General features: G+C 37.9%; 3 protein-coding genes across 3 annotated transcripts; 2 read left to right on the top strand and 1 right to left on the bottom strand.

The window, feature by feature from the left end:
- Positions 1-4: 4 nt before the first annotated feature.
- On the bottom strand, positions 5-8,528 carry asl (argininosuccinate lyase; the record flags this gene model as incomplete). Its single annotated transcript, XM_079847350.1, is given in 17 exon segments — positions 5-47; positions 142-248; positions 335-345; positions 348-414; positions 641-724; positions 800-859; positions 1,904-1,988; positions 4,523-4,637; positions 4,994-5,056; positions 5,256-5,308; positions 5,769-5,846; positions 6,207-6,284; positions 6,381-6,478; positions 6,563-6,619; positions 6,699-6,782; positions 7,995-8,189; positions 8,301-8,528. Coding segments are annotated over 17 exon segments (1,293 nt in total), but the record flags the coding sequence as incomplete, so codon positions are not given.
- Positions 8,529-8,977: 449 nt separating this feature from the next.
- On the top strand, positions 8,978-13,126 carry crcp (calcitonin gene-related peptide-receptor component protein). Its single transcript, XM_079846653.1, has 6 exons — positions 8,978-9,052; positions 10,279-10,315; positions 10,449-10,547; positions 10,681-10,775; positions 10,930-10,987; positions 12,229-13,126. The coding sequence occupies exons 1-6, from the start codon at positions 9,045-9,047 to the stop codon at positions 12,364-12,366; spliced, it is 435 nt and encodes a 144-aa protein (XP_079702779.1). The 5' UTR covers positions 8,978-9,044; the 3' UTR covers positions 12,367-13,126.
- A 156-nt stretch (positions 13,127-13,282) lies between these two features.
- On the top strand, positions 13,283-20,450 carry tpst1l (tyrosylprotein sulfotransferase 1, like). Its single transcript, XM_079847270.1, has 3 exons — positions 13,283-13,540; positions 15,593-16,721; positions 19,385-20,450. Exons 2-3 carry the CDS (start codon positions 15,886-15,888, stop codon positions 19,605-19,607), a joined length of 1,059 nt encoding a protein of 352 aa, XP_079703396.1. The 5' UTR covers positions 13,283-13,540; positions 15,593-15,885; the 3' UTR covers positions 19,608-20,450.
- Positions 20,451-26,347: the final 5,897 nt, after the last annotated feature.

Raw genomic sequence — 26,347 nt, 5'->3', positions numbered from 1 at the left:
TTCTGATGTAGTCCCACACTGAAGAAACGTCTTTGTCAAACAAAGGGCTGGAGAGAAATAGAGAAACAAATAAATAAAGAATAAAAAAAAAACATTTCATATACTTCAATATGCCATTATTGTTTTAATGTGCCTGCTGACCTGACGGTTTGAAGGTCCTCTACAGTGAGTTCAGACAGACTGACTTTCTTAGTCTCTGCAATATAGACGGCTTTTCCAGCACAACTGTGGGCTTCTCTGAAAGGCATCTTTAATATATATGTATATATCAGATTTCATTCAGCTCAATTGAAACACAAAAGCTATATACAAGTAGAAGAATTGATGGACTCACTCCCTTTCGACCAGGTGGTAGGCAAGATCAGTGGCCAGCATATCTGGGCTGAGGGCCGCTTCCATCGTCATTTGGTTGACCTGAGGAATGGAAAAGTATGAGTGCTTAAGATCTACCACTCGGGAAATAAAACAACAATTTGTTACGTTGCTCAAATTGCAGACTGGACAATGGATACATGCCCAAAACATTTGCATCTTATCCATCATGTCACCTACTGGCGATTTAACAAGGTAACAGTTTTGTTCTTGATTGCCACTGTCCATGACAAAGCCGCATTAACTTATAGTATAACCCGTCTCTTACCTTTAGAGTTGAGATGACACCTGTAGCCACCTGCAGCACAGCAAATACTGTATCGTATGTGTCGAACATGGCCTCCTTATCCTCCTGCAGTGATAAAACATATAATCAGAGGACAGTTGAAAGCAACATAATCACATTCTCTGCCTGTTATGGACATACCTGTAGGTCTTTGTTGTATGTGCTGGGTAAGCCTTTGAGAGTCATCAGAAACCCTGCAAACTGTATTACAATGAAATTTAAATTAGATAAAGACTGACGTTTTTTGTTGTTTCAAATTGCTAACCGTAAATTTGAGTGTTAATATTTGATCATTTTATTAAATAATATTTTAAATATTACTTTTAATATTATATTTAATCTTATAAAAATTGTAATATATTTTCTTCAGATTAATCTAGGGATACACTGTTATGAAAATTCTGGCCGAGAAGGTTATAATTAATTTTATGTTATGGCCAATAATGATAAATTGCCAATATTAAAATGTGTTTTTATCTGTTTTATTAAATATGATCCCATTTAAAGTGAATTTAGGCATCACAACATTATAATGTACAGTATGAAAAATGAATAATCGGTCACAACTTATATTAGGAGTCCATAACTACCATGTACTTAGATAAAAAAATGTACTTATTGTGTTCATATTGTATTGCAAAACACTTAAGCTGCTATTGAGGTGGGATACGGGGAAGGTTAGGGGCAGGTTTACTGGTATGGTTAGGTTTAAGGGTAGGTTATGGTGTAATGGAAGGTTCAACAGTATAATTTTAGATGTAATTACAGAAAATCATTACAGCTGTAATTCCATGCAGGTATTTTTTTTTAAATATAACTACAAATGTAAAAACATGTATGTACATAATAAGTGCATTGTATCAAATTATTAATTTATGTTCTTACATAGTAGTTAAAGACACCTAATAAATCATTTTGAGATTTTCTAAAGAAAATCTAACATTGTTTTTAAATTATTCATGTTTTTAAAGATTAATTGAGAGTTAGATGACAGCATCTTATTTTAAAAATAGGAGAAATAAGCATGAACTATTACATATCCATTATCCAATAAACCAGTAAGGTACCATCATATCGTGCATCCCTAAATTAATAATAACATTAAATTGAAAGCCCTAGTACTAATTATTACATTTCCCAAAGATTGACCTTAATCATAAGGGCAGTTACTTTAATGACATGATTATCTCTGTAGGCCAGTATTCGTGCCTCGCGTTGGCTTCATTAGTCAGTGTTGTATCTTACTCTGCCAAACACTCGTCCTGCTTTGCTGCGAATGAGCTCCAGGCTGTCTGCGTTCTTCTTCTGAGGCATTAAACTGCTCCCAGTGCTGCACACAAACATAAACACAATAGCTCTGATTAACAACACACACTAGACACACATACAAAGTTGAAGTGGGCTGAATCCCTCAGTACACATCAGCCAGCTCATGTTCACAGTATCTGAGTCCCAAGGCCACTTGACGCCGGGATGTTTGCTGGCTTGCCATCAGTTCTGCCTTATGTCAATTGTTTTATATGCATTGTCATGGGTGATATGGTTGTTTGTGTTAGAAAACACCCCTACACTTATGATCGTCAAGCCCTTCTTGATTTCCTTCTTTCTACCAGACTGATGCAGACGCATTCCTATTGAGGACCACTTCCTAAACTCACGGGCTTCTTCTACCTTTCCTGTGGTTACCTGTTACTCGAAGGCCTGCTCTCTTCATCATACACTGTAAAAAATGATTGTTGATTTAACTTAAAGTAACCTGGCTGCCTTAAAATTGTAAGTTCAATGAAATAAAAAAATTGAGTTGATACAATGAAGGCGATTGGTTTAATCAACAGAAACTCAAAATATTATGTTATCTGAACCACATAAATTATCTAAGTTGATTTGACAAAACAAAAAAATGTTGTGATAAATCATGAAAATTATTTTTTACAGTGGCTGTCTAGAAATGTCACCCATATGCAAAAAATCTGGGTATATTTTTTAATTCAGAGTTGAATTTTGCAAGACAAGTTAAGGCTGTGGTAAACACTAGTTTCTACTACCTAAGGTTAATTGCTAAGATAAAATCTATCCTTTCATCTAGAGATCTGGAGGCGATTATCCATGCTTTTATATCATCCAGACTGGACTCTTGTAATGTTGTGTATTTAGGACTCTCCCAGGCATTGATGAATCGATTGCAGCTGGTTCAAAATGCTGCTGGTAGAATATTGACCAGTATGAGAAAGAGGGACAGAATCACTCATATTTTAACAATGGTTACCTTTCAGATATCACTCCCTTCAATGGTTACCTATCAGATATTGGATCGACTTCAAGGCCCTATTAAAAAAAATTTTTATTTGAACTGGTTTCGCTCCCTCTTATCTGTTAGATCTGGTTATTCTACACCAGCCAGTAAAGAATTTGAGATCAGGTTTTTCCCAACTGAAGCGAAAAGGAGATTGTTTCTTTTTGATAGCCGGACCTTACCGCTCTCCATCCGCTCTGCCCCTACTTTGAATACTTTTAAAATTGCTTTGAAGAAGCACTTTTACATCTTGGCTTTTGAGTCTGACCCAGGAGAGAAGTTAATATTAATCTTTTATCTTATTAGTTTGTATTGTCTTTGTTTGGTTTTCTTTGCGCTGCACTTGTGGTCATAGAAATGTGCTTTAAAGGATTAGTTCACCCCAAAATTAACATTTCCTAATAATTTACTCACTTAATACTCACAAATAATTTACTAAAGCACTTTTTAAACTAAACTAAAGTTCTAAACTAAACTGAACTAAACTGTTTTGAGTGCCATCCACCAATTAAGACAACCCGTTTGAAACCTGCATTCCGTGGCAGATGGTCAGCTTTTCTTAACATGGTTTTGGTGTTAATAAATAGGTAATAATTATTTTCAGCAAGCATTTACTTGTTAACTAAGGTCAGTACCAGCTTGCGGTTAATAAAGATAAATCAGTTAATGTTAACAGACTGAACATTTCACAGGCCATAAAGAATTATAGTATGAGAAGAAAATAGATTTGCTCCAACAACGGAAAGTGTGTAATGGCAGGAACACGAACACATGTGTAATCACTGACATTTCTTTGCAACTGCACCATAAAAGTAATCTGAATCAAGACCGATTAATTTGCAATTCTGCCTAAAGCACAAGCCAGCAGCTCCTAAAGTTTAATGATGAAAATGTGCATACGTGGTAAGTGGGGTAAAAATAACGCAGAACATGTAAGGAGAAATGCCGTTAACCCAAGGGCTTCAAAGTAATGATCTCTGTCTGCTGTGACATTATGGGTTATCATGGGTCCTACACATGACACATTCTTGAGTTCAAACCACTAGGCAAAATGTTAGGTTAATAAAACAAAAAGAGGCTTTGCACTTTTCAGTCACATTTAAATCTGTGATCTGAACAGTGAGATTATTTAATGCTTTTGAAATAAGTATTTTATGTTCACCAAGGTTGCAAAAAACCCGTAAAAACAGTCCTGAAAATATTTTAAAAATACACTTTAATTAAAATACATTAAAATACATTTAAACTACAATTTAAAGTAACTGTTTACTATTTACATTTTTTAGCATCATTACTTTTCTGTTTTACATGATCGTTCAGAAATCATTCGAATATGCTGATGTGCTGTTCAAGAAACATTTTTTGAATTAATTGGCTGGACAATAAAGCACAGACCGGAATGGGATTAGAACATGACCCAGGTCAGACTCGAACCGTCAGCCAAGAGCTCTTACATGTCATGGGCGTATGCACAGCCAGATGAGTGTAGCTTTTAATTATTATTATTTTATTCTATTCTCAAGATTAACCACTGCTATCACTTCCCGTTATGGATCATGTGCTGTCCTCACCTGTATGCATCACTCAGTGTGATGAAGGAGAATTCCTTGGTACTGTACAAAATCAGATCCTCTGCCATCTTGCTGAGGTGTGTGAGACACATTGATCCCCAGAAGAGAAACTCCACTGTCCAAAAACATACACACAGTTAAAGGGATAGTTCACCCAAAAATCTCATGTTGTTCTAAATCTGTAGGACTTTCTTTCTTCTGTCGAACATAAAAAGATATTTTGAAGAATGCGTCTAACCAAAGTTTTGGTGACCACTGACTTCAATTGTATGGACCAAAAAAAAAAACATTTTGAAAATATATCTTCTTTTATGTTCCACAGATAAATGAAAGTTATACTGGTTTGGAACGACATGAGGGTCAGTAAATGATGACAGAATTTTCATTTTTGGGTGAACTATCCCTTTTATTACAATGATATATGTTACTTATCATACTCTTAGATGATTTTTGAAGCATGATTATACATACCAACAAAATCCCTTTGTCCAGTAGCGTCCATGCTGTTAATGCTGATCATGTCAAAATTTAGTTCTGGGGAGTAATACATTTTTTTTTTAGAAAACAGATTATAAATCAGGTGATAAGTTTGACCTGTATACACAAACATACATCATAGGAACATACTTCACACATCATTAAATATATGGGAAAAGAAATAAACTCACATTAATATTTAATATGAAAAAGGAAAGTAAATAACAGGAAAGCAAATTCATAAAACTAAGTCAACCTTGACGAAGAAGTTCTCTATCAATGTTGAAGGGATTCCCAGCAATTGCTCCACTGCAAGGCAAATATATTTCATATTTATAAATCATATTTCAATGTCTCTAAAAAAGATATATTTAAGACAATGAACGTGTGAAGTGTGTACACAACCGTTCAGCAGATTTTTGTTTGAAAGAGCTTTTGCTCAGCAAGGATGCATTAAAAATGATGCACTAAAGTGTCAGTAAATACATTTATAAGGTTACAAAAGTTTTGTATTTCAAATAAATGCTGGTCTTTTGAACGTTCTATTCATCAAAGAATCCTGAAAAAAATGTATCACAGTTTCCACAAAAATATAAAACAGCACAACTGGGTTTTTTTTAACATTGATAATAATAAGAAATGTTTCTTAAGAACCAAATCCACATATTTGATCAAATAATGCAGCCTTGGTGAGCATAAGATACTTACAGATACTTATTTAAGACACTTACTGTACAGTATTACAGTAGTGTATATACCCAAAACTAACCTTCCTAGGGGCATCACATTAACACGTTTTCTGATGTCGTCCAGCCGCTCAACATCCCTGCTTAGCGCCACTGCATGACTGCGAGAAACGATGAACATTGAACAATTGTGACCAAACATATGTATCAACAGGATGAAGGTCTTGACACTTCACTGTAGCTTTACCTTGAGTAGAAAATAATTAAAGGGATAGTGCATCATTTATTCACCCTCAAGTTCCAAACCACTTCACGTTTTTCCCCATACTATGGAAGTCAATGGGGCCCATTAACTGTTACCCACTGGTTACCCATATTCTTCAAAATATCTTCTTTTGTGTTCAGCAGAAAAAAAAAATTCATACACGTTTGGAACAACTTGAAGGTGAGTAAATTATGAAAGAATTTTCAGTTTTTGGGCCTACTATCCCTTTAAGACTGAATTCTTCTTTGAAATGCACCTGAGAATCCAGTGACTCCATCTGATTGGCTGGGCCCTCTGCATGTGAGTGTATCCAGGGCATAGGATGTCAATCTCTCTGATTGGACAAAGGAAGATAGTTTGTGATGTGTGTGTTTGGTTATTGTACATTAGTCAGAGCTCTACAGGTATCTAGATTATTGAGCATTCTTACGCTGCAGCTCTTTCCACCATAGTGTTGATGAGCTGCAAAGCTAGTCCTTTCAGAGTGGCAATAGCGTCCCGTAGCCAGATCCGCATATCTGTTGCAACCTATATCCAACAAATGAGAACTCTTCAGTCAAAGGCATGCCTATAGAGGAAATATCATGTGACCAAATTCAGTCCAAGCCAAACCTGATCATTCCTGCTCCTGCCTGTGTGAAGCTTTCCAGCTGGATCACCAATAAATTCCTTTAAAAGGAAAAAGACATTAATATTATAGGAACCAAAAATTCTGTTAAATGTTCTTTTCATAATACATAATACAGACCTTCAGCCTGCGTTCATTGGCTGTGTGAATATCCTCGTCTCCTGGTTTGATCTTGAACTCGCCTTTGGACCACTCATCAAAAACCTGATGAAGACATTCATAAATATCTGTGAACAGTCAATGACAATGAAGTAAAATGTCTGATAACACTTTTTGATTTGAAATTTACAATATATATTTACAGCCATATAGGGGAAACACAGTGCTATATCTCAGTCGCTTTTGAATAAAAAAAAAAGTGGCTAATGAATCAGAAGTCTTGAACCTTCATATTCATAGCTTACTTCTGAGGAAAAATAATTTTAATAAAATGTATGTATTATATAGCGAGAACTATATAGATTTCCTCTGAAAGGTTACTCTCTAAACAATAATAGATTACATTTTATTAGGGTAAGTTGTCACTTATTATGCGTTTTAAATTTATACAGTACATTAATTACAGTAATTGTTGGTTAATATTTTTGTACATTACCTTTCAGAATTGTGCTGTAATACTGTTTAACTATACTGTTAACTATGTAAATACCGGGCCATGTTCACATGATGAATCTTTTTTCCTGGTCAATAACAGTGGAAATTTACAATAGCTTTTTTATTCAAAAATGAAATATTCACTGCATTAAAGGGATAGTTCACCCAAAAATGACTAATTTTGTCATCAAACCTGTATGATTTTCTTTCTTCTGTTGAACACAAAATAAGATATTTTAAAGAATGTTAGTAACCAGTCAGTTGACGGCAGCTATTGACTTCCATAGTATTTTTTCCTACTATGAAAGTCAATGGGTGCCATCAACTGTCTGGTTACCAACATTCTTCAAAATATCTTATTTTGTGTTCAACAGAAGAAAGAAAATCATACAGGTTTGGAACAACTTATGGGTTAGTTAGATGATGACAAAATTTTCATTTTTGGGTGAACAGTCACTTTTAAACGTGTGACAACAAGCCCCAGTTGGCTGGTTGTTGTTATGTTGTGAGAACAAAATGCCACGTTGAATGACTGTAGCTTTGGTGAAGTTTACAATTGGCATCATCAGCAGCATTGTCACATGGCTATTGTTGTGTGCACATGGAGATGTCTGTGTCAGGGCATATTTTTGTCTGTGATCTATTAAGCTTTGGTGTCAAACTGGGGGAATGGACTATGGTACAGTATCCTGGTAAATATTTACAAGTGCACTGGGGCACATGAGGTTTCATGAAAAAGATGACTGTAAAAGAACACACATATAACCTGGAAGCAAGCAGACAGGTTTATGAGTCAGGTTGTGTGGTAAATGGTATAATCACCTTGTCAAGGCCTGTAAGAATCTGTTCCATCTCGATTTGGGTGACCAAACCTGCTTTCTGTAAGGCTTTGACATATGCTTTACTTCCTTTAATATCAGCTTCCCACATACGCTGGTCGTACGCGATTGACGCATTGAACTTTTCCATTATAGGGTCGGTGTTTCCCACAAAACGACCACCCCATAGTTTATTTCCCTGTTCAACACAAAATAAAGAACATAAACATTACGGTAAAACATGGCAGGTTTGGAAAGCCTGTGACAGACAAGAAACGCACTAAACTTTATAGAGATGAGCGATCTTTACCTCTGAGCTTGCCATTGTAACAGTCTCTCTCAAGCAGTCTTTATGTGCGATGAACAAACGGAAAACTAAAGCATATTATAAAAACAGATAGAGGAAATGTCGGATAACTAAAGGCCCAATTCAGCGCCGAATGCTTTCACCGATTCATAAGAATGAATTACAGTAAGAGGCGTGCTTGTACATCCAGCAGCTTGCAACATACATTTCTTCCTCATTTATTTTGGGAAGGCGAAAGCCCCGCCCATTATATGTAAATGAGGTGCTCGCGAACCAACCAAAATTAAGCGTTATTTTTCGGGAGCTGTCATTTAGCCTGAAGAACCGGTGGATGGCGCTATGCCCCTGTGTCATTTAACCGAGAAGATAAGACTGATTCTAACTATACTTCATATATAAATATAAAATAATAAATATATATATTAAAATAAATAAATTAAAGTGTTCTATTGTAGTTCATCTTCCTTTATGTTTAATAACTTTTACATTTTTAAAAACAGGAAACAGCACCTTCTACATTTCAAAATTTTGAGGTTTTAATGGGTTTATTTCGTTGCCCGGGGGAAATGTTATAGTCGGATTTTTATTAAAATCTCGTCAAGTTTTTTTTTTTTTTAAACATTAGGCTAATAGTTACAGTAATACTTAAGCCAAATGTGAACATGACAACTGGGTGGGAACGTTTAACAGAAAGCTTCGTTTTCTCGCCGGATCGTTTTTAGTTGTCGAACCAACAAGGAAAGCAAGATGGAAGTGTAAGCGGTCTCATTTACTTCTACACGTTTGAAGTCAAACTCAAACCATATAATAGTTGGTCTTTTGTTGAAAACAATAGTATCTGGCGCTCTGATGAGTAAATACATTTTCCACATTTATAATGAACTGTCGATTATATGCGGCTCACGTGGTGGTCACTGTTGTTGGCTGTAAACTCTGCATATGATGTAACGTTACAGTAAATTAGTTAACTCTCGGATAAACTTGATTATGAGCTGTTCTAACAAGCTAATCTGTTTGAAAAACAATATATAGTCACCAATAATTGATGAAAAATAATTTGTGTGTAAAGACTATAATCTTCATAGTACGTGTTGAATATGGCCGTATTGTAGGGCTTTAATATCGAGAGAAATTCGGGAAACTCGCAACAAATAGTCAACATAGACATCAACACAAACTACTAATCCAAGTGAAGTAAAACTCAAAAAGATTATATAAGACTTTGAGAGTAGCTCACACTGAATATAAGAATTTGAGTATTCGTTGTAAAAGGAATGTTAAAACAGTTATCGTGACAAAATGTTGTCTACTAACGATCAGTGTTATACTATTAAACTCGATCCACTTGATGGAGTTGCCCAAAAAAAAAAACAGCCCAGTTCCTGTCACCATCTGAACTTCCTAAACCAGGGGTGTCCAATCCTGCTCCTGGAGAGCCTGAGCCACTGTCCTGCAAAGTTTAGTTCCAACCCCAATTAAACACACAAACCAGCATACGACATACTAGAAACTTCCAGAGTGTGTTGAGGCAAGTTGGAGCTAAACTCTGCAGGACAGTGGCCCTCCAGGACTGACTTTGTCAATAAATAGTGTTTAGGGCAGGAGTGTCCACTGTAAATATTTTTTTATATAGTAAAGAGAGTGCAGTCCCACTGCTCACACACACAATTTCAATGGCACAAAATGCAATGGTGTTTGTTGCAGTGCTCCAAAGTGTTGAAGCTTGTTTTTTTTGCCACGGAATAAAAAAAATAAAATAAAAGGTAATTGCAATCGCAAGATATAAACTCAAAATTGCAATTAGAAAAAGTCACGATTGTGAGACATAAACTCGGAATTGCGAGATAAAGAGTCAGAATTGTCAGTTAAAAAGTCGCAGTTAACTTTTTTTTATTATTATATAGTCTATTATAGCTGCTGTTAAAATACTTTTAGGTAATTTAACACAAGTTAATCCTAATTTAAACATTTTGTTTTGTAGGAGGGATGCCAATGCTGCAATGCTGAGCAATTACGAGGTCAGTATGCGTTTAACCTTTTTAGATTCAATTTGGACCCATTTGTGTGTTGTACATTTAAAGGTGTGTGTTATCAAAAATGCATGCATGCAGTTTTTGTTCCTGGCTGTACAAATGCCCTTTACTCCACCAGGTCTATCAGCTGCTGACAGACCTGAAAGAAAAAAGAAAGGAGATGGTTAAAAATAAGCACAGCACCGGGCAGCAGAATCTAAACACCATCATGTATGAGGTGCTTGTCTTTGATGTGACTTAGAGCAAAGATGATATTTATATTTCCATCTTTATGAGATTGTTTTCTTCAAAATCTTCAGAAAGTGTTGCTCACTCATGCCCTTTAACATTTGATGTATATGCCTCAACAGACCCTGAAGTACCTTTCCAAGACACCATGTGTTCATCAGAAACCAGAGACTGTGAAGGAGTTCCTCACTGCCATGCTGCCTCACAAGCTTACCAAGTTAGTTTGTTTCTTCTTTTTAAACAATTGCTTTAGACTTTTTTTTGCATGGGAAAAAAAACTTGTCACAAACAAATGCAGACTGTTTCACATTAAATACAGTGTATTACAACCACTTTGTGACTACTGTTTCTTTTTCTGTTCCTGTTTAAAGAGCTGAAAAGCTGCAGCTCCTTAACCACAGACCCCAGACTGCTGTTGAGATTCAGCTGGTGAGACTCTTTCATAACCTTCCTCCTTTTTTACATCATTTCCAATTTCTTGAGAAATACTGAGAATGTGCAATGCCATTCAAACGTTTGGGAACAGTTAATTATTTTATTGAAAGAAAGGAATACTTTTATTCAGCAAGGACTGAAATTTAACATTAATTTAAACAAAAATTACAATATTTGTTACAAATATGTAACAAAACAAATAATATCTATTTTAAATAGATGCTGTTCATTTGAACTTTCTATGCACCAAAGAACCATGTGACACTGTGGACTGAAGTAATACCTGCTGTCATGTCAAATTGTAGTGTTTCAAAATATTACTGTTTTATTGTATTTTTGATCAAATAAATTGTTCTGCATGAGACTTTAAAAAACGAATCTTATCGACCCCACATTTTTGAACGATAGTGTATTAGCAAATATTCACATAGTTGATTAGAAGTTAAACTTAAAGAAAAAATAAGCATACAAGAATATAACAAACAAAAAACAATGAAATTGAAGTAGTAAATGTATTTTCAGATAAACAGAATTTATTCGTCCTTGACACAAAATTCTGTGGAATATTACATATAATAGTATGAGCAGTGTTGGGCAAGATGCTCTAAAAAAGTAATTACTATCTACTAATTACTACTTCAGCAGTGTAATTAGATTACTGTACCAATTACTCTCTCTGAAAAGTATTGCATTACTTATTACTAATAACTTTCTAAATCCCAGGTCATCCTCAACCAGTTGAACAATACAAGGATAGACATGAAACTGCTCTTTTAATTCTTTTAAATAAATAAAATAAAATTGCATAAATTATTCTTGAACTGACAAAGTATTTAAAGGTGGTTACATTAAAAACAAATGTTTTAACAGTAGATGTTAAATATTTGTCAAATCCACTTGTTTAATATGTAATTAACTGAAGTAACTAATTAAATTACAGAAAAATTAAGAGTTATCCCTTACTTTACTTTTTCAAGGGAAAAGTAATTAAATTACGGTAATGAATTACTTAGTAATGCATTACACCCAACACTGATTAGAAGTATTATTATTATTATTATTATTATTATTATTATTACAAGGAAAAATGTATTAATCTGGTATCCTGAAGCCCTATGATTTATCTGTGTCCCTGTAATGAACTAATAGAACAGATTGTATGGAGAAAAGACTATTTAATGAATGGCCAGCACTGGATGTTATATGTATAACCTATATATGACCTAACCTTACAGATGGTAGAAGAGAGTGAGGAAAGACTAACAGAAGAACAGATTGATGAACTTATACAGAAAGTCACAGACATCCTGCCTGGTGACCCCCAGAAAGAAGACGATGCATCTGCTGACCCTGTGATGGAGACGGACCAGTAGCATCAACCCTGGAAACACAATGATTTATTTTTTCTTTTCTTTTTTACATGCTTTCAATCCCAAACACACAAGAAACTGACTTCAGATTTGTTGACAGTGCTAATACTTCAGTATATACTGTTAATCTTAATCATATAATTAATAGTATATATATAAAATATATTCTCTTTATAACATTATATTAATGAAAACATGTCAGCCATAGATGGGTACATTTAGAGCAAAAAGTGATGTCTATAAAGTGTGTATTTATTTAACCCAATGTATATATTGTACAAGCACATTATACCATATATAATTTAGTCAGCATTAGTAGCTTTTCAAATCCATTTGTAGTTGCATTGAACTTTGTTCAGAGGGGAAGTATAATCTTCTGGAGTCAAGACGATCTCACTTCCTATATAAAATCCTTCCTGTAATATTATGCTTCTCTAATTTGGTATTTAATTATATTGTATTATCTTCATTGACCATTTAAAGCTGTGAGCTGAGTGATTGAACCAAGCAAACCTGGCCGTTTATCATTTGTCAAACTGGCTCTATTGGCCTGTGTGAATATGAGATGTCAGTGTGTGACTGCAAGTTTCTACTGAGCTCTTATAACAAGACTTTTATCCATGAAGTTGTTTAATGTGAAACTTTTGTAATTTGTCTAGACATAGACGTTTTCTCATGTCAGCCCTCCACAACAGCATGAAAACACTTAAGTTTCAAGGCATTATTTTCTAATAAATCTGACATATTGATGGTTTTATTGATTAAAAACATTCTCATTGACATAATTCTTCTGAGGAGAAAAGAGACGTGTATATTCGACAGGAACTTGATTTATGAAAGCAATGTCATAGAGAACGCCAATGAAAAGCATCTGATTGGTAGAAAAGCATAGACGTTTGCTGTAACCAATGAAATTTGAGAGGTCCTCAATAGCGCTGTGGTAACTGGTATGGATTTAAAACCTCTGCTTAATTCAGGATTTCTCTTGAATTGAAATCGTCTGACAGTGAATCCTCACATATAGTCAGAAAGAAGATTAATGAGAAATGTGCTCGCGGTGAAAGACTATCTCTCAACGTCAAAGCAATAGCTCCGTTTACACGATCTTTACGTCTGCATTTCACCAGAGACGTGATTCTGGAGAATGTAGGATTCGAGGAGTTGCACTTTCTGTACGGTAAGACGCGTCACGCTCTTGAACTATTTAAACTAAGAGTTGTTTTGAGGGGTGTTTTTTTACGTGTCGTGAGTGTTTCACACAGTTTCCTTGTTGCAGGCCGCCAGTCAATCGTGCTGAAGAATAACTTTGATCTCGGGTAGATTGTCTCCGATTTCCCTTACGACCATTTTAAACGTCTTCGTGTCACAGCTAATACATCCAAGTGAAATCAGCTATAATTATGAGCAAGCGTATGCATATCACATTTATTCAAGTGAAAAACGTTCAGCTTTGTTTCAACTAGACACGGTCATGAATCATGATCGAACGAACCGACCACACAAATTGTAACAGCTCTGTCGACTTGTTGCATTATTGCAGTACGCGCGGTCACGTTTCCCTCAAATTACACGGCAACGATCTGATCACTGAACATATTCGGTCTGCAACGCTTGGCGAATTCGAATCCTGGTGTGATACCCCAAAAATGCGCTTAAAAATGCTAGGTAGAATGCGTTTTCAGACGCATGCAGTCTCTCTTGAATGAAAGACCACTAGACAACAACCAAAGTAGTGAGAAAATGCACTGTTTAAAGGTATTTTAAATACCTTTTCCTGTTAAAATTATTTTTTAATATGCCGGAACAAACGTTATTCGTACGTTGTACGTGTGGCACTATCATAACATAACTTTTTTTGTTTTTTTTAAATGAGTGTCATCGGATCAACCATTGGCGTGAGTCTGGGGCGGGACTACCTGTTTGTTCAACCAATGAGAGACGGATAAAGAGTTTAAGGGAAACCTGTTTGAGAACCGTCATTAGGTCTAAAATTCTAACTAATAATTGAGTAGATTATTAATTGGCACATTATTAATATGATGGATTATTTAAAGTAGAATGTTCGTAATAAGCAACTATGCCTGAGGTTATAAATTTGCATAAAGCATGCCCCAAACAACTCTATATCAGGGCTTTATTTTCCAAATTAAATTTCTATGTATGAAATTTAATCTTATCACGTAAAAGGCCACCCAGAATATATGCCATTTGCATGTGGCTTCAGTTCCTACATTTTTCTATAAATTTAGAATAGATTTTAGCATGAAAGTTTTTGATGAATCATGATTTTTTTTTTTTTTTTTTTTTTTTTTTTTTTTTATTTGTTTGGCATTTAGTTGTATACTTAGTTACGTACATTTTGTTTACTGCATTTGCTCTCATTTGGATAATGATGAATCCGTATAATATCAACTATCAGGTGTTAGAGTTTCATGTGCATATGTGTTATTTGGGAAACATGCATCGCAACTAAAAGCAACCACTGATGCTGCCCACAACAGGATGTGTTGTGGCTTATAGGTGTTATCGTGCATGTTTTGCCAAAGTTTCATGTTCACATTTATAAAAGGTGCTGTAGACACCTCAAAAACAAAGGAAGGAAGGGTGACCTACACACATGGCGGTAGAAGTGTAACCTAACCATACCTGCTCATGCATGCAAAGGGGAAACTGGATAGTAGACTGGTTCTGGTGAACCATTAAAAATCAAGATGAACAACATCTAAACTGACAAATTATTTCTTATTTTAATTTGTTAACTCAAAAAAATTTTTTTTTTGATCTATCAATGGTCGTTTCTGTTAGTGAAGAAGTCGTGACTCGTGTTGTCATCATTACAGCATATACTTTTGAATATTGAGTCTAAAAGGTTGGGAACCACTTTACGAGATTACTCCGCTTTGACCTGGATAACTTCACAATCTTAAACTACACATGGAACCCAAAAGATTGTCAAGATACACACACCACACCATGATTCTTTTCACAGATTTTTTATTGTTTTTCTAGTTACATTTTCCTTTGTCGTGTTTAGGCTTGCATTTCAAGCGTAGTTCTTGAGTTACAAATTGGCTAACTCTAATTGTCTAATACCCATTACGGTAATGTTGTACTGTAATGGAATTAGATGTGACATTTAATGTAACGTGAGATGCACAATAGTAGCCAATGCTGAAACAGACCTGGCAAAATCTGTTTTTGAAAGCGTTTTTCTTTCTCCTTTCTACAGGCACAATGGTGCTGACAGAGAACATAAGGCTTGACTTACCAAGTCTAAATTTATTGAAGCCCCAAGCAAGAGCCTGAAGAGCTGCTGGCTGGAAAAAAAAATTTGCACATCCCTTCCCTCCCCCATTAACTTTTACCTACGCTACATTCTTTCACCGTGACCCTTTCTGGAAAGCATTCACTCTGTCTTTCCAAGATCCCTCCTGACCTTTTTCCCCCTTCTGTTTTACCAATTTTGCAGGTCTCATTCTACTTTTTATAACCACAAACCGCATTCTCCCCTAACTATAAGTCATGAGAAAACAAACATGCAACATTCTCCTGATCTGCGGGGTCATCAGCTCCATCACAGTATTTTATCTTGGCCTCAGCACGATAGATTGTCCAAACGCCCGTTCTCGCGTGGCTCCGCACGGGTGGGCAGTAAACCTACACGCTGGCAGAAACCTCAGTGACCCGTTACAACTCCCTGAGGAGTACAATGAAGAAACCCCTCTCATTTTCATTGGTGGAGTACCTCGGAGCGGCACCACACTAATGCGTGCAATCTTGGACGCCCACTCTCTTGTTCGGTGCGGAGAGGAGACCCGGGTCATCCCCCGGCTGTTAGCCATGCAGGCCACCTGGAGTCACTCGGCACGTGAGCGGCTCCGTCTCAACGAGGCTGGTGTCACCGATGAGGTCCTGGACTCCGCTGTCCGTGCCTTCCTGTTGGAGATCATAGTGGGGCACGGCGAGCCCGCTCCGAGGCTCTGCAATAAGGACCCGTTTGCTCTGAAGTCCCTCACCTACCTCTCCAAGCTCTTCCCTAAAGCGAAGTTTATTCTTATGCTTCGAGATGGTAGGGCCACTGTACACTCTATGATTTCCCGCAAGGTGACCATCACTGGATTTGACTTGACGAGTTACCGGGACTGTTTGGTGAAGTGGAACCGGGCAGTGGAGGTGATGTATGACCAGTGCCTGGCTGCAGCTGATGGCAACTGTCTCCCCGTGCACTACGAGCAGCTGGTGCTGAACCCTGAGCGGGTGATACGCAAGCTCCTTCAGTTCCTGGATCTGCCGTGGGACACCGCTGTGCTGCACCACGAACAGTTTATTGGGAAAGCTGGTGGAATTTCACTGTCAAAGTGAGTGAGTTTGGTGCTTTGATATTTGCTGTCACACTTTTAAGCGATTTTTGTTGCATTCACATGCATGGTGATAAACAACAATATATAGCCTGTATTGAAATATTTTGTCTAAATAATTCAAAGTAAAACACTATGGACTGGTTTCACAGACAGGGCTTAGATTAAGCCAGGATTAGGCCTTAGTTTAATTAGGACATTTAAGTAGCTTTTATAAACGTGCCCTAGAAAAAAAACATTACTGGTGTTTACTTGAGATAAAACAATGGCACTGATATATAGTAGTCAACATTTGAAGTGGATCAAAACCTTTCATCAAATTTTGAACAATACCCGTTCTTGTCTTAGGACAACTTTGATGAACTTTTTTGATCCACTTCAAATGTTGACTACTGTAATTTAAAGGTGCCATAGAATGCATTGATACAATATTTTAAATTGTTCTCTGATATCTACATAGAAGGTATGTGGCTTAGGTAAGGGCAAAAATTCTCCAGATATGGTTTTACATGTCCATATACAACCCTAGGATTTGTCCCTAGAATGAAATGGGCTGTTATTACCTCATTTGGAAGGGTCATGAATAATAATGTTTAGCTGTGCTCTGATTGGCTGTTTCACAGATTTGTACGCAGGAGCTGTGATGTACTTTGAAATACAAACTAGCAAAATAATCATACTTCAGTTCTCAAACAAAAAAATATTTTAACAAATTGACTAGATGCATTGTAAAATGACAATCGTTTCAACTTAAGTGGTGGAGAAGGTCACGTTAGCTAGAAGGAGCGAGTGAGCTATCTGTAAGCAACCAAACTAACCTAGTAAGCTCCTGAGTTATGTGTTGTTGTTGAAATATAGACTAAATTATAATACTACCCGACAAAAGGGATTGACATAGATGTATCTACAGTTGTATTTGTAGATTTATATGACAACACAGGCCGCAAATAATATTAACCTCCTTGTAAATAGATCTTCATACTATTTAGTTATCTATGCTCATTACTTGGAGCTTGCTAGTTAGCTTAGGTTAACGTTACTTTACTAGCATCTTGAGTTCGATCTCGACATTAACGATAATTTACCCTTAGAAACCTTTGATTTAAAAAGAAATGGCTTCAACAATCAAGAAGTGGATAAAATCACTATCTTTACTTACTGATTGCGGTAGGGGTTGTAAGGGCAATATAGTTGGAATTGCCCCCTTCTTCAGTATCAAACTCGGAGCAAAGCCTGCTTGATATTGTCCCAGGTTAGAAAAACTGTCAGTGATGAATTGGGCAGAGCAAACTAACAACTTTGAATTAAAATGGTGCGATATCCTGTTGTAGATCAACATCAACCATGCCTGTTGACAGGTCTGTTCTGTGGGAAGGGTATGAAAAGTGCTCACATCTCCTGCACAGCCTGGAACATAACATTTATATCCATGATCTGCCATTTTGGCTATTGTCCTTGTTTGCATTTTCACAATACCTGCAGAACTTCTGATGTTTCGGCTGTGCAGGTCCATGTTAATACTGCCTGGCCTAGAACAAGGGCTGGTATATGCAAATTTTGGGGCGTAAATATTAATGATCCCGACTGCAACGTTATGTTGGGGTTCGCCCATTTTTCAGTGGTCTTTTACAAACATGAGATTTGCATATGAAGGAGGAAACAATGGTGTTTGAGGCTCACGGTATGTCAGTTCCATGTACAGAACTCTTATTATTCAACTATGCCAAGTTAAATACAGTTTTCCATTCTATGGCACCTTTAAGATATGTCAGTGCAAGTTGCTTTTAGTTAAAACAGCTCAAACATGCATTTTAGTCTTTGACTAGCTTGAGCCTTGTCTGTGAAACTGGGGGTACATGATTTTTAACATCTGGACATCATGCACTAAATAACTGAGAATCACACACTACAAGTTGTTCTGAACACAACAAACTCACACAGACACATGTCCCTCATCATTGCTAGGAGGTGCATGACAAATAAAACAATAAGTGCTCTAAAACCAGCTCAAAATATGAAACGTGTTTTCTGTTTTATATCCTCCGACTAGATAGAATCATAGTCTGAAGCTAGAAAATCTGCAGGCAGATTGTGTTGACTCCTCCTGACTGTAAATCTGGGCAAAAGTCAAAAATAGTGTATTCCAGCCTTAAAATGAAGACACAATTTACCTATAACATGGGAACTAATTCTTGGCCACAATATATTTTTTCCCCACATGTCATGTGCTACTGTATTTGATACTGATATATACTTAAAAAAAAAAAAAAGTGTCAGTAAAAGAAGAAAAAAAACTTTCTATTTCTATTCGTTCTATTTGAGTCTGACACCCGTCAATATTTTAATTCACCATTTCTTTTTACATCTACGGCTTTTCCGGACAAAGGGTCAGACGTGCAGTTTTACATTTCCTAGTCAAGAGCTTTAGTGTTCTCAATGTAAATATGCCACTACATTGTAATACGATATGTAAAACAAATGGATTAGGGGTAAATAGGTTGTTTGTTTGACCAGCAAACATTTTCAAAGTCTTTGCACTTAACCTCTAGAGGGCAGATTATTTTATTTTCATGATGTCTTAGGCAAGCACTTAGGCCTTGTCTGCCATATTTCTAAATCTATATGACTGTTCATTGTCTCTTTTATTCCTGTTTCTCTTCCAGAGTGGAACTGTCAACTGATCAAGTCGTCAAGCCAGTGAATACGGATGCTCTGTTTAAATGGGTGGGCAAGATCCCTGCTGATGTGGTGAATGACATGGCCAGCCTTGCCCCGATGTTAAGTCGTTTAGGTTATGACCCCCTGGCCAACCCGCCAAATTACAACAAGCCTGATCTCTTATATCTGAACAATACAAAGTCAATTGTGAAGTCAATCCAAAATTAAAAGGTCCTCTGTGGATACAACCTGTGAATACTTGGAAGCAATAAACATTGTGCATTTTATGAGCATGCAAAGCCTCTACTTGAATTAACAACATGTAGGATGACAGAACGAAGCCGCAAGCACCACTGTTTCTTATGGCGAGAGTTTCATAAAGTGATAAAATGTTCTAAAACCAAGTTTTAATGATGTATTGTAAGTCATTTTTCAATTAAATTCAATTTAGATGTTTTGTAGATGCTATGATGTTGTTAATGTTGTCAGTCTAATGACTGTATTGTGGTTATTGTCTTTTTATTATTTTGTACGTGTTAATGCATGCGTGTCGTGGCAAACTTTTTCCAAATGTGTCTGAATATCACACAGGAAACGATTGATGAAAGAGGAAGTCAACAGTTGCACAGAACTACCACTTTTTTTTTTTTTACTTTTTTTTTCTCTTTGACTGCAGGATTATAAAGGAAGTTTAGACATGTTTCACAAGCTTTTAAAGATAATCTAATTTTGTTGTAGGCTTTTTATTATGAATTTATGAATTGCCAACTTGACAAATGTGTTCCAAATATGCAAGTGTGTGGGTATCTGCAGGTCAGAGTAGCCTAATGGTTGTGCCGAAAGGTAGGCGTCTTGTCAAAAGTTCTTTACAATTAGTTTGATGGGTGTAGTAGGTGTAGGGCAAGGGTTGAAGGACTTCGTACATGATCTCTGCTGTGGATGAACTCTCAGTCCTCAACATTCTTTCACAATAAAAGTCCAGTAACATGACCAGTCCGTCTTATTTTTGATGCGTGTTATAACATACTTTTTGTTACATAAAAACCATGTATTTATTAAAAGTTGTTTTCTAAAGAAAACCTGTGTACGTGTGTGAGATTATTGTGGTGTAATGAAAATCACATTTACAGGACTTTTAAAAATACTACGTTTTATTAGCGAATCTAATGCGCTTTATGCCCAGCTGCACTACTTCCTGAACTTCAGCCAGCTCCTTTGTTTCCTGTCTGCCATTATTGGACAAACTGATTAATCCAGGTGTGTCTGATTATTGTTACTGAGGTCAGACACACCTGGATTAATCAGTTTGTCCAATAATGGCAGACAGGAAACAAAGGAGCTGGCTGAAGTTCAGGAAGTAGTGCAGCTGGGCATAAAGCCAATTGTTATCGCATTGAGGAAAGAAAAAAAAAAAGTACTGACCCCGACGTGATTTGAACACGCAACCTTCTGATCTGGAGTCAGACGCGCTACCGTTGCGCCACGAGGTCTTGTGGTTTCTTTGCCACTTTACATTAACTATACTATATCATACTATAATTTATCGACTTGGTTTATTTTTTCATGTCTTATTTAAGTTTTGGGGTACACATCTGATACTAAAACATTTCTCTAAAGTAATTTGGCACCACACAATGAATGTACTGACGATAAGCTTGCCAGCTGCCATTTCATAAATGCCTCACAGGATTTGTCTATCTTGGAAGCACGAAACATTTATCAGTTAATAATAAAGCATGTCCCTGGTGGTCTAGTGGTTAGGATTCGGCGCTCTCACCGCCGCGGCCCGGGTTCGATTCCCGGTCAGGGAACAGTGTTTTTTTCTTCATACGTTTATACTGATCATATCAACTATAACATATACACCAGTGGGGATTTTTTTTAAGACTGCAAGATAAGCTCGGCTTCCCCTATAATGTCAAAAAATTTATGGTCAAATATGTACTATTGTGTTAACATTTTATTGACTAAAAATGCGTTAGAACACGTTCATCTCAAAGACGAGTTCGTTCAGAATACATAGAGCAGGTCGGCTGACTCGATTTCCTTCTCATACATTCCCGTAGCGTCACAGTGCATTTCCCTGTTGAAGCCGTTTATAAACTGTCTATAGTTGAAGCCCAGCGTCCATTGACTTCAATGAGGCTGCTCTGAACAGTTTTTTTCAGTGCTTCGAAACTAGACGGTCATTGGATAAATGCTGCGATTATGTCCCGCCCACGGACGCTCAAGTGACTGAGGAGTGGGCTGGCCTGGACGCCGGGCTTCTGCGTGATGATTGGAGGGTCTATCGAAAGGCTGCGTCTCCTTTTGATTGACAGCTATTTCACACAATAAAAAGTCGCTGATGCTGAAGCTATTCGAGCTCAGTCCCATCGCGGATTTTGTAAGTGTGGTCGAAAGACAAACTGCAGCAACCTATTTCTTGGTATTTGATTGTCGAAATTTCTTGCCATTTTTCATAATACATTTTACACAATTATACATATCTTTATTATATTAAAACTTATTATATTATTAGTAGTTATAATTAAAAAATAATTATTAATATAATTAAAAATATTATTATTAGTAGTATTATTAAACTTTATTATATTATTATTTATACCTTTATTATATTATTATATTTATATAATTATACCTAACTCTGCTGGCCATTGAGAGGACACTGGTCAAGTAACTGGAAAAGATTGGTACGACAGGGTCACAGAGCATTTTCTTGAAAAGGAACATAGGGCAGAATTTACGTATAAATAAGTGGACAATTTAATGGGGAGAACAAGTATTTGATACACTGACGATTTTGCAAGTTTTCCCACTTACAAAGCATGTAGAAGTCTGTAATTTTTATCATAGGTACTCTTCAACAGTGAGTGACGGAATCTAAAACAAAAATCCAGAAAATCACATTGTATGATTTTTAAGTAATTAATTTGCATTTTATTGCATGATATTTGATACATCAGAAAAGCAGAACTTAATATTTGGTACAGAAACCTTTGTTTGCAATTACAGAGATCATACGTTTCCTGTAGTTCTTGACCAGGTTTGCACACACTCACTGTAAAAAGTGAACAGTTGGATCAACTTAAAAAAATTACTTCAATTGGTAACACCTAAAGAAATTAAGTTTTCTCAACTTAAATTATCACGTTTTATCGTGAAAAATGTGATCATTTAAGTTGAGAAAACTTAATTTCTTTAGGTGTTACCAATTGAAGTATTTTTTTTAAGTTGATCCAACTGTTCACTTTTTACAGTGCTGCAGCAGGGATTTTGGCCCACTCCTCCATACAGACCTTCTCTAGATCCTTCAGGTTTCGGGGCTGTCGCTGGGCAATACGGACTTTCAGCTCCCTCCAAAGATTTTCTATTGGGTTCAGGTCTGGAAACTGGCTAGGCCACTCCAGGACCTTGAGATGCTTCTTACGGAGCCACTCCTTAGTTGCCCTGGCTGTGTGTTTCCCCTCAATATGGTGCAGTTGTCCTGTCCCCTTTGCAGAAAAGCATCCCCAAAGAATGATGTTTCCACCTCCATGCTTCACGGTTGGGATGGTGTTCTTGGGGTTGTACTCATCCTTCTTCTTCCTCCAAACACGTCAAGTGGAGTTTAGACCAAAAAGCTCTATTTTTGTCTCATCAAACCACATGACCTTCTCCCATTCCTCATCTGGATCATCCAGATGGTCATTGGCAAACTTCAGACGGGCCTGGACATGCGCTGGCTTGAGCAGGGGGACCTTGCGTGCACTGCAGGATTTTAATCCATGACGGCGTAGTGTGTTACTAATGGTTTTCTTTGAGACTGTGGTCCCAGCTCCCTTCAGGTCATTGACCAGGTCCTGCCGTGTAGTTCTGGGCTGATCCCTCACCTTCCTCATGATCATTGATGCCCCACGAGGTGAGATCTTGCATGGTGCCCCAGACCGAGGATATGATAAAAATTACAGACCTCTACATGCTTTGTAAGTAGGAAAACCTGCAAAATCGGCAGTGTATCAAATACTTGTTCTCCCCACTGTAGGCCGAAAATGAGCTTTCCCTCTTTGAAAGACCAGCAGCCACCACTGATATACACCAATTGTTAAACAGTTTTTCTGAATTGCTAAAACACTAAATCCCATTCTCTGAACCAAATTCTCAATAACCTAAACCAGTTTGTCGAATAAATCACTCTTTCTGTAAAACATTAAACACGTTCAGGCAGTTAGACACTGTTTGCAAATCTCATGCAGTCTTTTTGCAATATTCTAAACACATTCTCACTCACTAAAACCCATTTTGCTCTGTGATGCATTTATGTTTCAAAACGCTCAGCGTGAGACTCACACAATTGATACTTTTCACACGATCACGCCACACATCCATTTTCTCACGCAGAGATAAATCGAAGCAAAGAGGAAACAGACAAGACAGAGCATGTTCCACTGATATGCAACTAATTCTCAGCTCTCAAATTCTGTCAATTTTATTACAAAATTCAAACAATAAATAGGCCTACCGTTTTGGCGGTTTTACAGATTTTTTCAATTGCTTAAGCACAATTTTGAAAACAGGGCCCGGTTTTTCAAACCCCTTCACACAATTAGCACAACACCTCAGATCATTTGTAAAATGGAACACTTTCGTCAAAACTATACAATGTCTTATAAAACCTTATTTTGTTGTCATAACATAAACACAACCATCATATGGTCTAATTCTGTTTGAATCAGTTAAACACTCCTGTGCTCAACCTAAAACACTTTTAGCATTTACACAGAGAGAGTGTAAACACAACATGACACCAATTTATTTATTTATTTTCATGTACTCAAGTCAGCCAATACTGAACATTTCAACAAAACATTCATAACACATTTTCCAGTTTTCATACAATATTACCGAACATACCGTTGTACTATAAGCTTACAGTAATACTGTTGCATAAAAATACAAATCCAGTTCAGTACCGAATAAAAAAAAATAAACATCTCTCCGCCTAGCTGGATATGGCCACAGGGCCTTGTCAACATCACAGGCTATATTTTCATTTTCATGTACTGGTCTGTACAGACAACATTGCGACCGTTGCAGTACGCTTCCCTCGCATGTCACCACTCGCCCACCACTTTTCCGGCCTGTTTTGGGACCACTTCGGGGCCACACAGTTACATCTGTTTGCCTCTCCGGACTCATCCCATTGCCAGTTGTTTACTCCCTGACCGAGCGGAGAACGCTCGGCACGGAGACACAGCCACACAGCTGGCTGCCTCAAAGATGCGTTTCCCCAGTCAGCCTTCTTGCACAGCACTGTGCTAAGTCAGGGAGGAGAAGGAGCAGGTCTTGCTAGTTGCCCCTTATTGGCCCAACCGGACCTAGTTCCCTCCAACTTATGCTCCTCTCGACAGCCCTCCCTGACCCATTCCTCTGAGACATTCTCAGGGACAGGGCACTGTTGGCACCCGCGTCCAGACCTGTGGAAACTCCATGTCTGGTCCTGAAAGGACGGGATGCGGAGGTTCTTGGTGATCTACCACAAACAGGTCGTAGATACCATCACTTCTGCGAGAGCACCCTCTCGACGAATCTTGCCTGGAATTGGGCCAGCTAACTCTCACGTTGTCCTGAGACCCCGGCCTGGATATGTGCCCAAGGTTCCTATCTCTCCCCTTAAAAGGGACCAGGAGGTGAACCTGCAAGCGCTGCCCTGGAGGAGGTAGACCTAGCCCTGGCTTTTCTCTGTTCCGTCCACTCCTGCGTTTAACTGACAGAACGCAAAGCCTCAGGACCTCAGTCCAACTCTTTGTCTGTTACGGAGACCAGCAGAAGGGAAAGGCTGTCTCCAAGCAGAGGTTGGCCCACTGAGAAAAACAAAAAGATAGTGGATGCTTTCGTCTTGGCGTATCAATCCCAAGACGCACCATGCTCCCCTGGGTTGCGAGCCCACTCCTCTAAAATGAGAGTGTAGCTTCTCCCTGGGCGTTGGCACACGGTGCCTCGCTGACAGATGTTTGTAGAGCTGTGGGTTGGGTGACACCAAACACGTTCGCTAGAAAAACTGTCGAGCCGGTTTCTTTCCGTGTGCTCCCTTCAAATGAAGCCAGTTCCACTGTAAGCCCGGTTCAAAGCCTCGACTTGCAGCGCCATTCCCCTCCTATGGGCCGGATATGTGTGCCATTCTTGCTCCAGTAGAGTTCCTCTTAGCCCAATTCCTGTCGAGTTCCTCCACACCCTTCGGCAACGGACGTGGTGGAGCTTCCGATGCCAGGCCTAGCACTCGTATGCACTGGTGGAACCTGTGCTAGGCTGGGCCCATATGTTGTGATCCCTACGGCGATCCAATATGTGTATTCTTCCATGGTACTTCCACAGCACTTCCCTGCGGCGAGCCTGTGTCTTTCCCTTGGCAGAGCCCCCTCTACCGTCACTGACTGGTGTGTCTTCCCCCTGTTATAGGCTGGAGCCACCTCAGTGACATCCCATATGTTGTACTGCCCGGTAATGCCCAGTCCATATGTGTATCCTACATATGTATACCTCCCTACGGGCAGGATATGGCTTCCGCAGTGTATTCCTTTCCAACGAAAGGGCACGCTTTCCCAGTGTTAATAAGTCTGACTGAGTGGGTCTTGTGGGACAGCAGTGACTTCCCTGGCCTAAGCCCTGTCCTGTCTCTGCCTCAATAATCCGGGGGGATCAGGAGGCTTTTGTCTAGGCACTGGAAGGTGGCAGCACTAGGGGCGTTTTAATAGGGATCCCAATCAGTCGACGACACATCGACTACGTCAAACGTGAGTGACTGAAAGGGAACGTCTTGGATACGTATGTAACCTTCGTTCCCTGAAGGAGGGAACGGAGACATAGACCCGTCGCCACTATTGCTGGACCAGTGCTGACTCTGGGCTCTGCTCAGCTCCTCAGCGGAAAAACAAGTGGTGCGTGCATCCACTTCCGTATTTATACCCGCGCTGCGGGGCAGAGTGTGG

Source organism: Squalius cephalus (genome assembly GCF_949319135.1).
Source record: "Squalius cephalus genome assembly, chromosome: 17".
NCBI classification, from domain to species: domain Eukaryota; kingdom Metazoa; phylum Chordata; class Actinopteri; order Cypriniformes; family Leuciscidae; genus Squalius; species Squalius cephalus.
Note: the sequence above shows the minus strand (reverse complement) of the source record. Positions and strands in the feature narration are given on the sequence as shown.

Coding starts and splice junctions, on each gene's coding strand:
- crcp (XM_079846653.1), top strand. Junction 10,316..10,448: donor CAATGCTGAGCAATTACGAG/GTCAGTATGCGT, acceptor TTACTCCACCAG/GTCTATCAGCTGCTGACAGA. Junction 10,988..12,228: donor CTGCTGTTGAGATTCAGCTG/GTGAGACTCTTT, acceptor CTAACCTTACAG/ATGGTAGAAGAGAGTGAGGA.
- tpst1l (XM_079847270.1), top strand. CDS start 15,886: ATGAGAAAACAAACATGCAACATTCTCCTGATCTGCGGGGTCATCAGC. Junction 16,722..19,384: donor GGTGGAATTTCACTGTCAAA/GTGAGTGAGTTT, acceptor TTTCTCTTCCAG/AGTGGAACTGTCAACTGATC.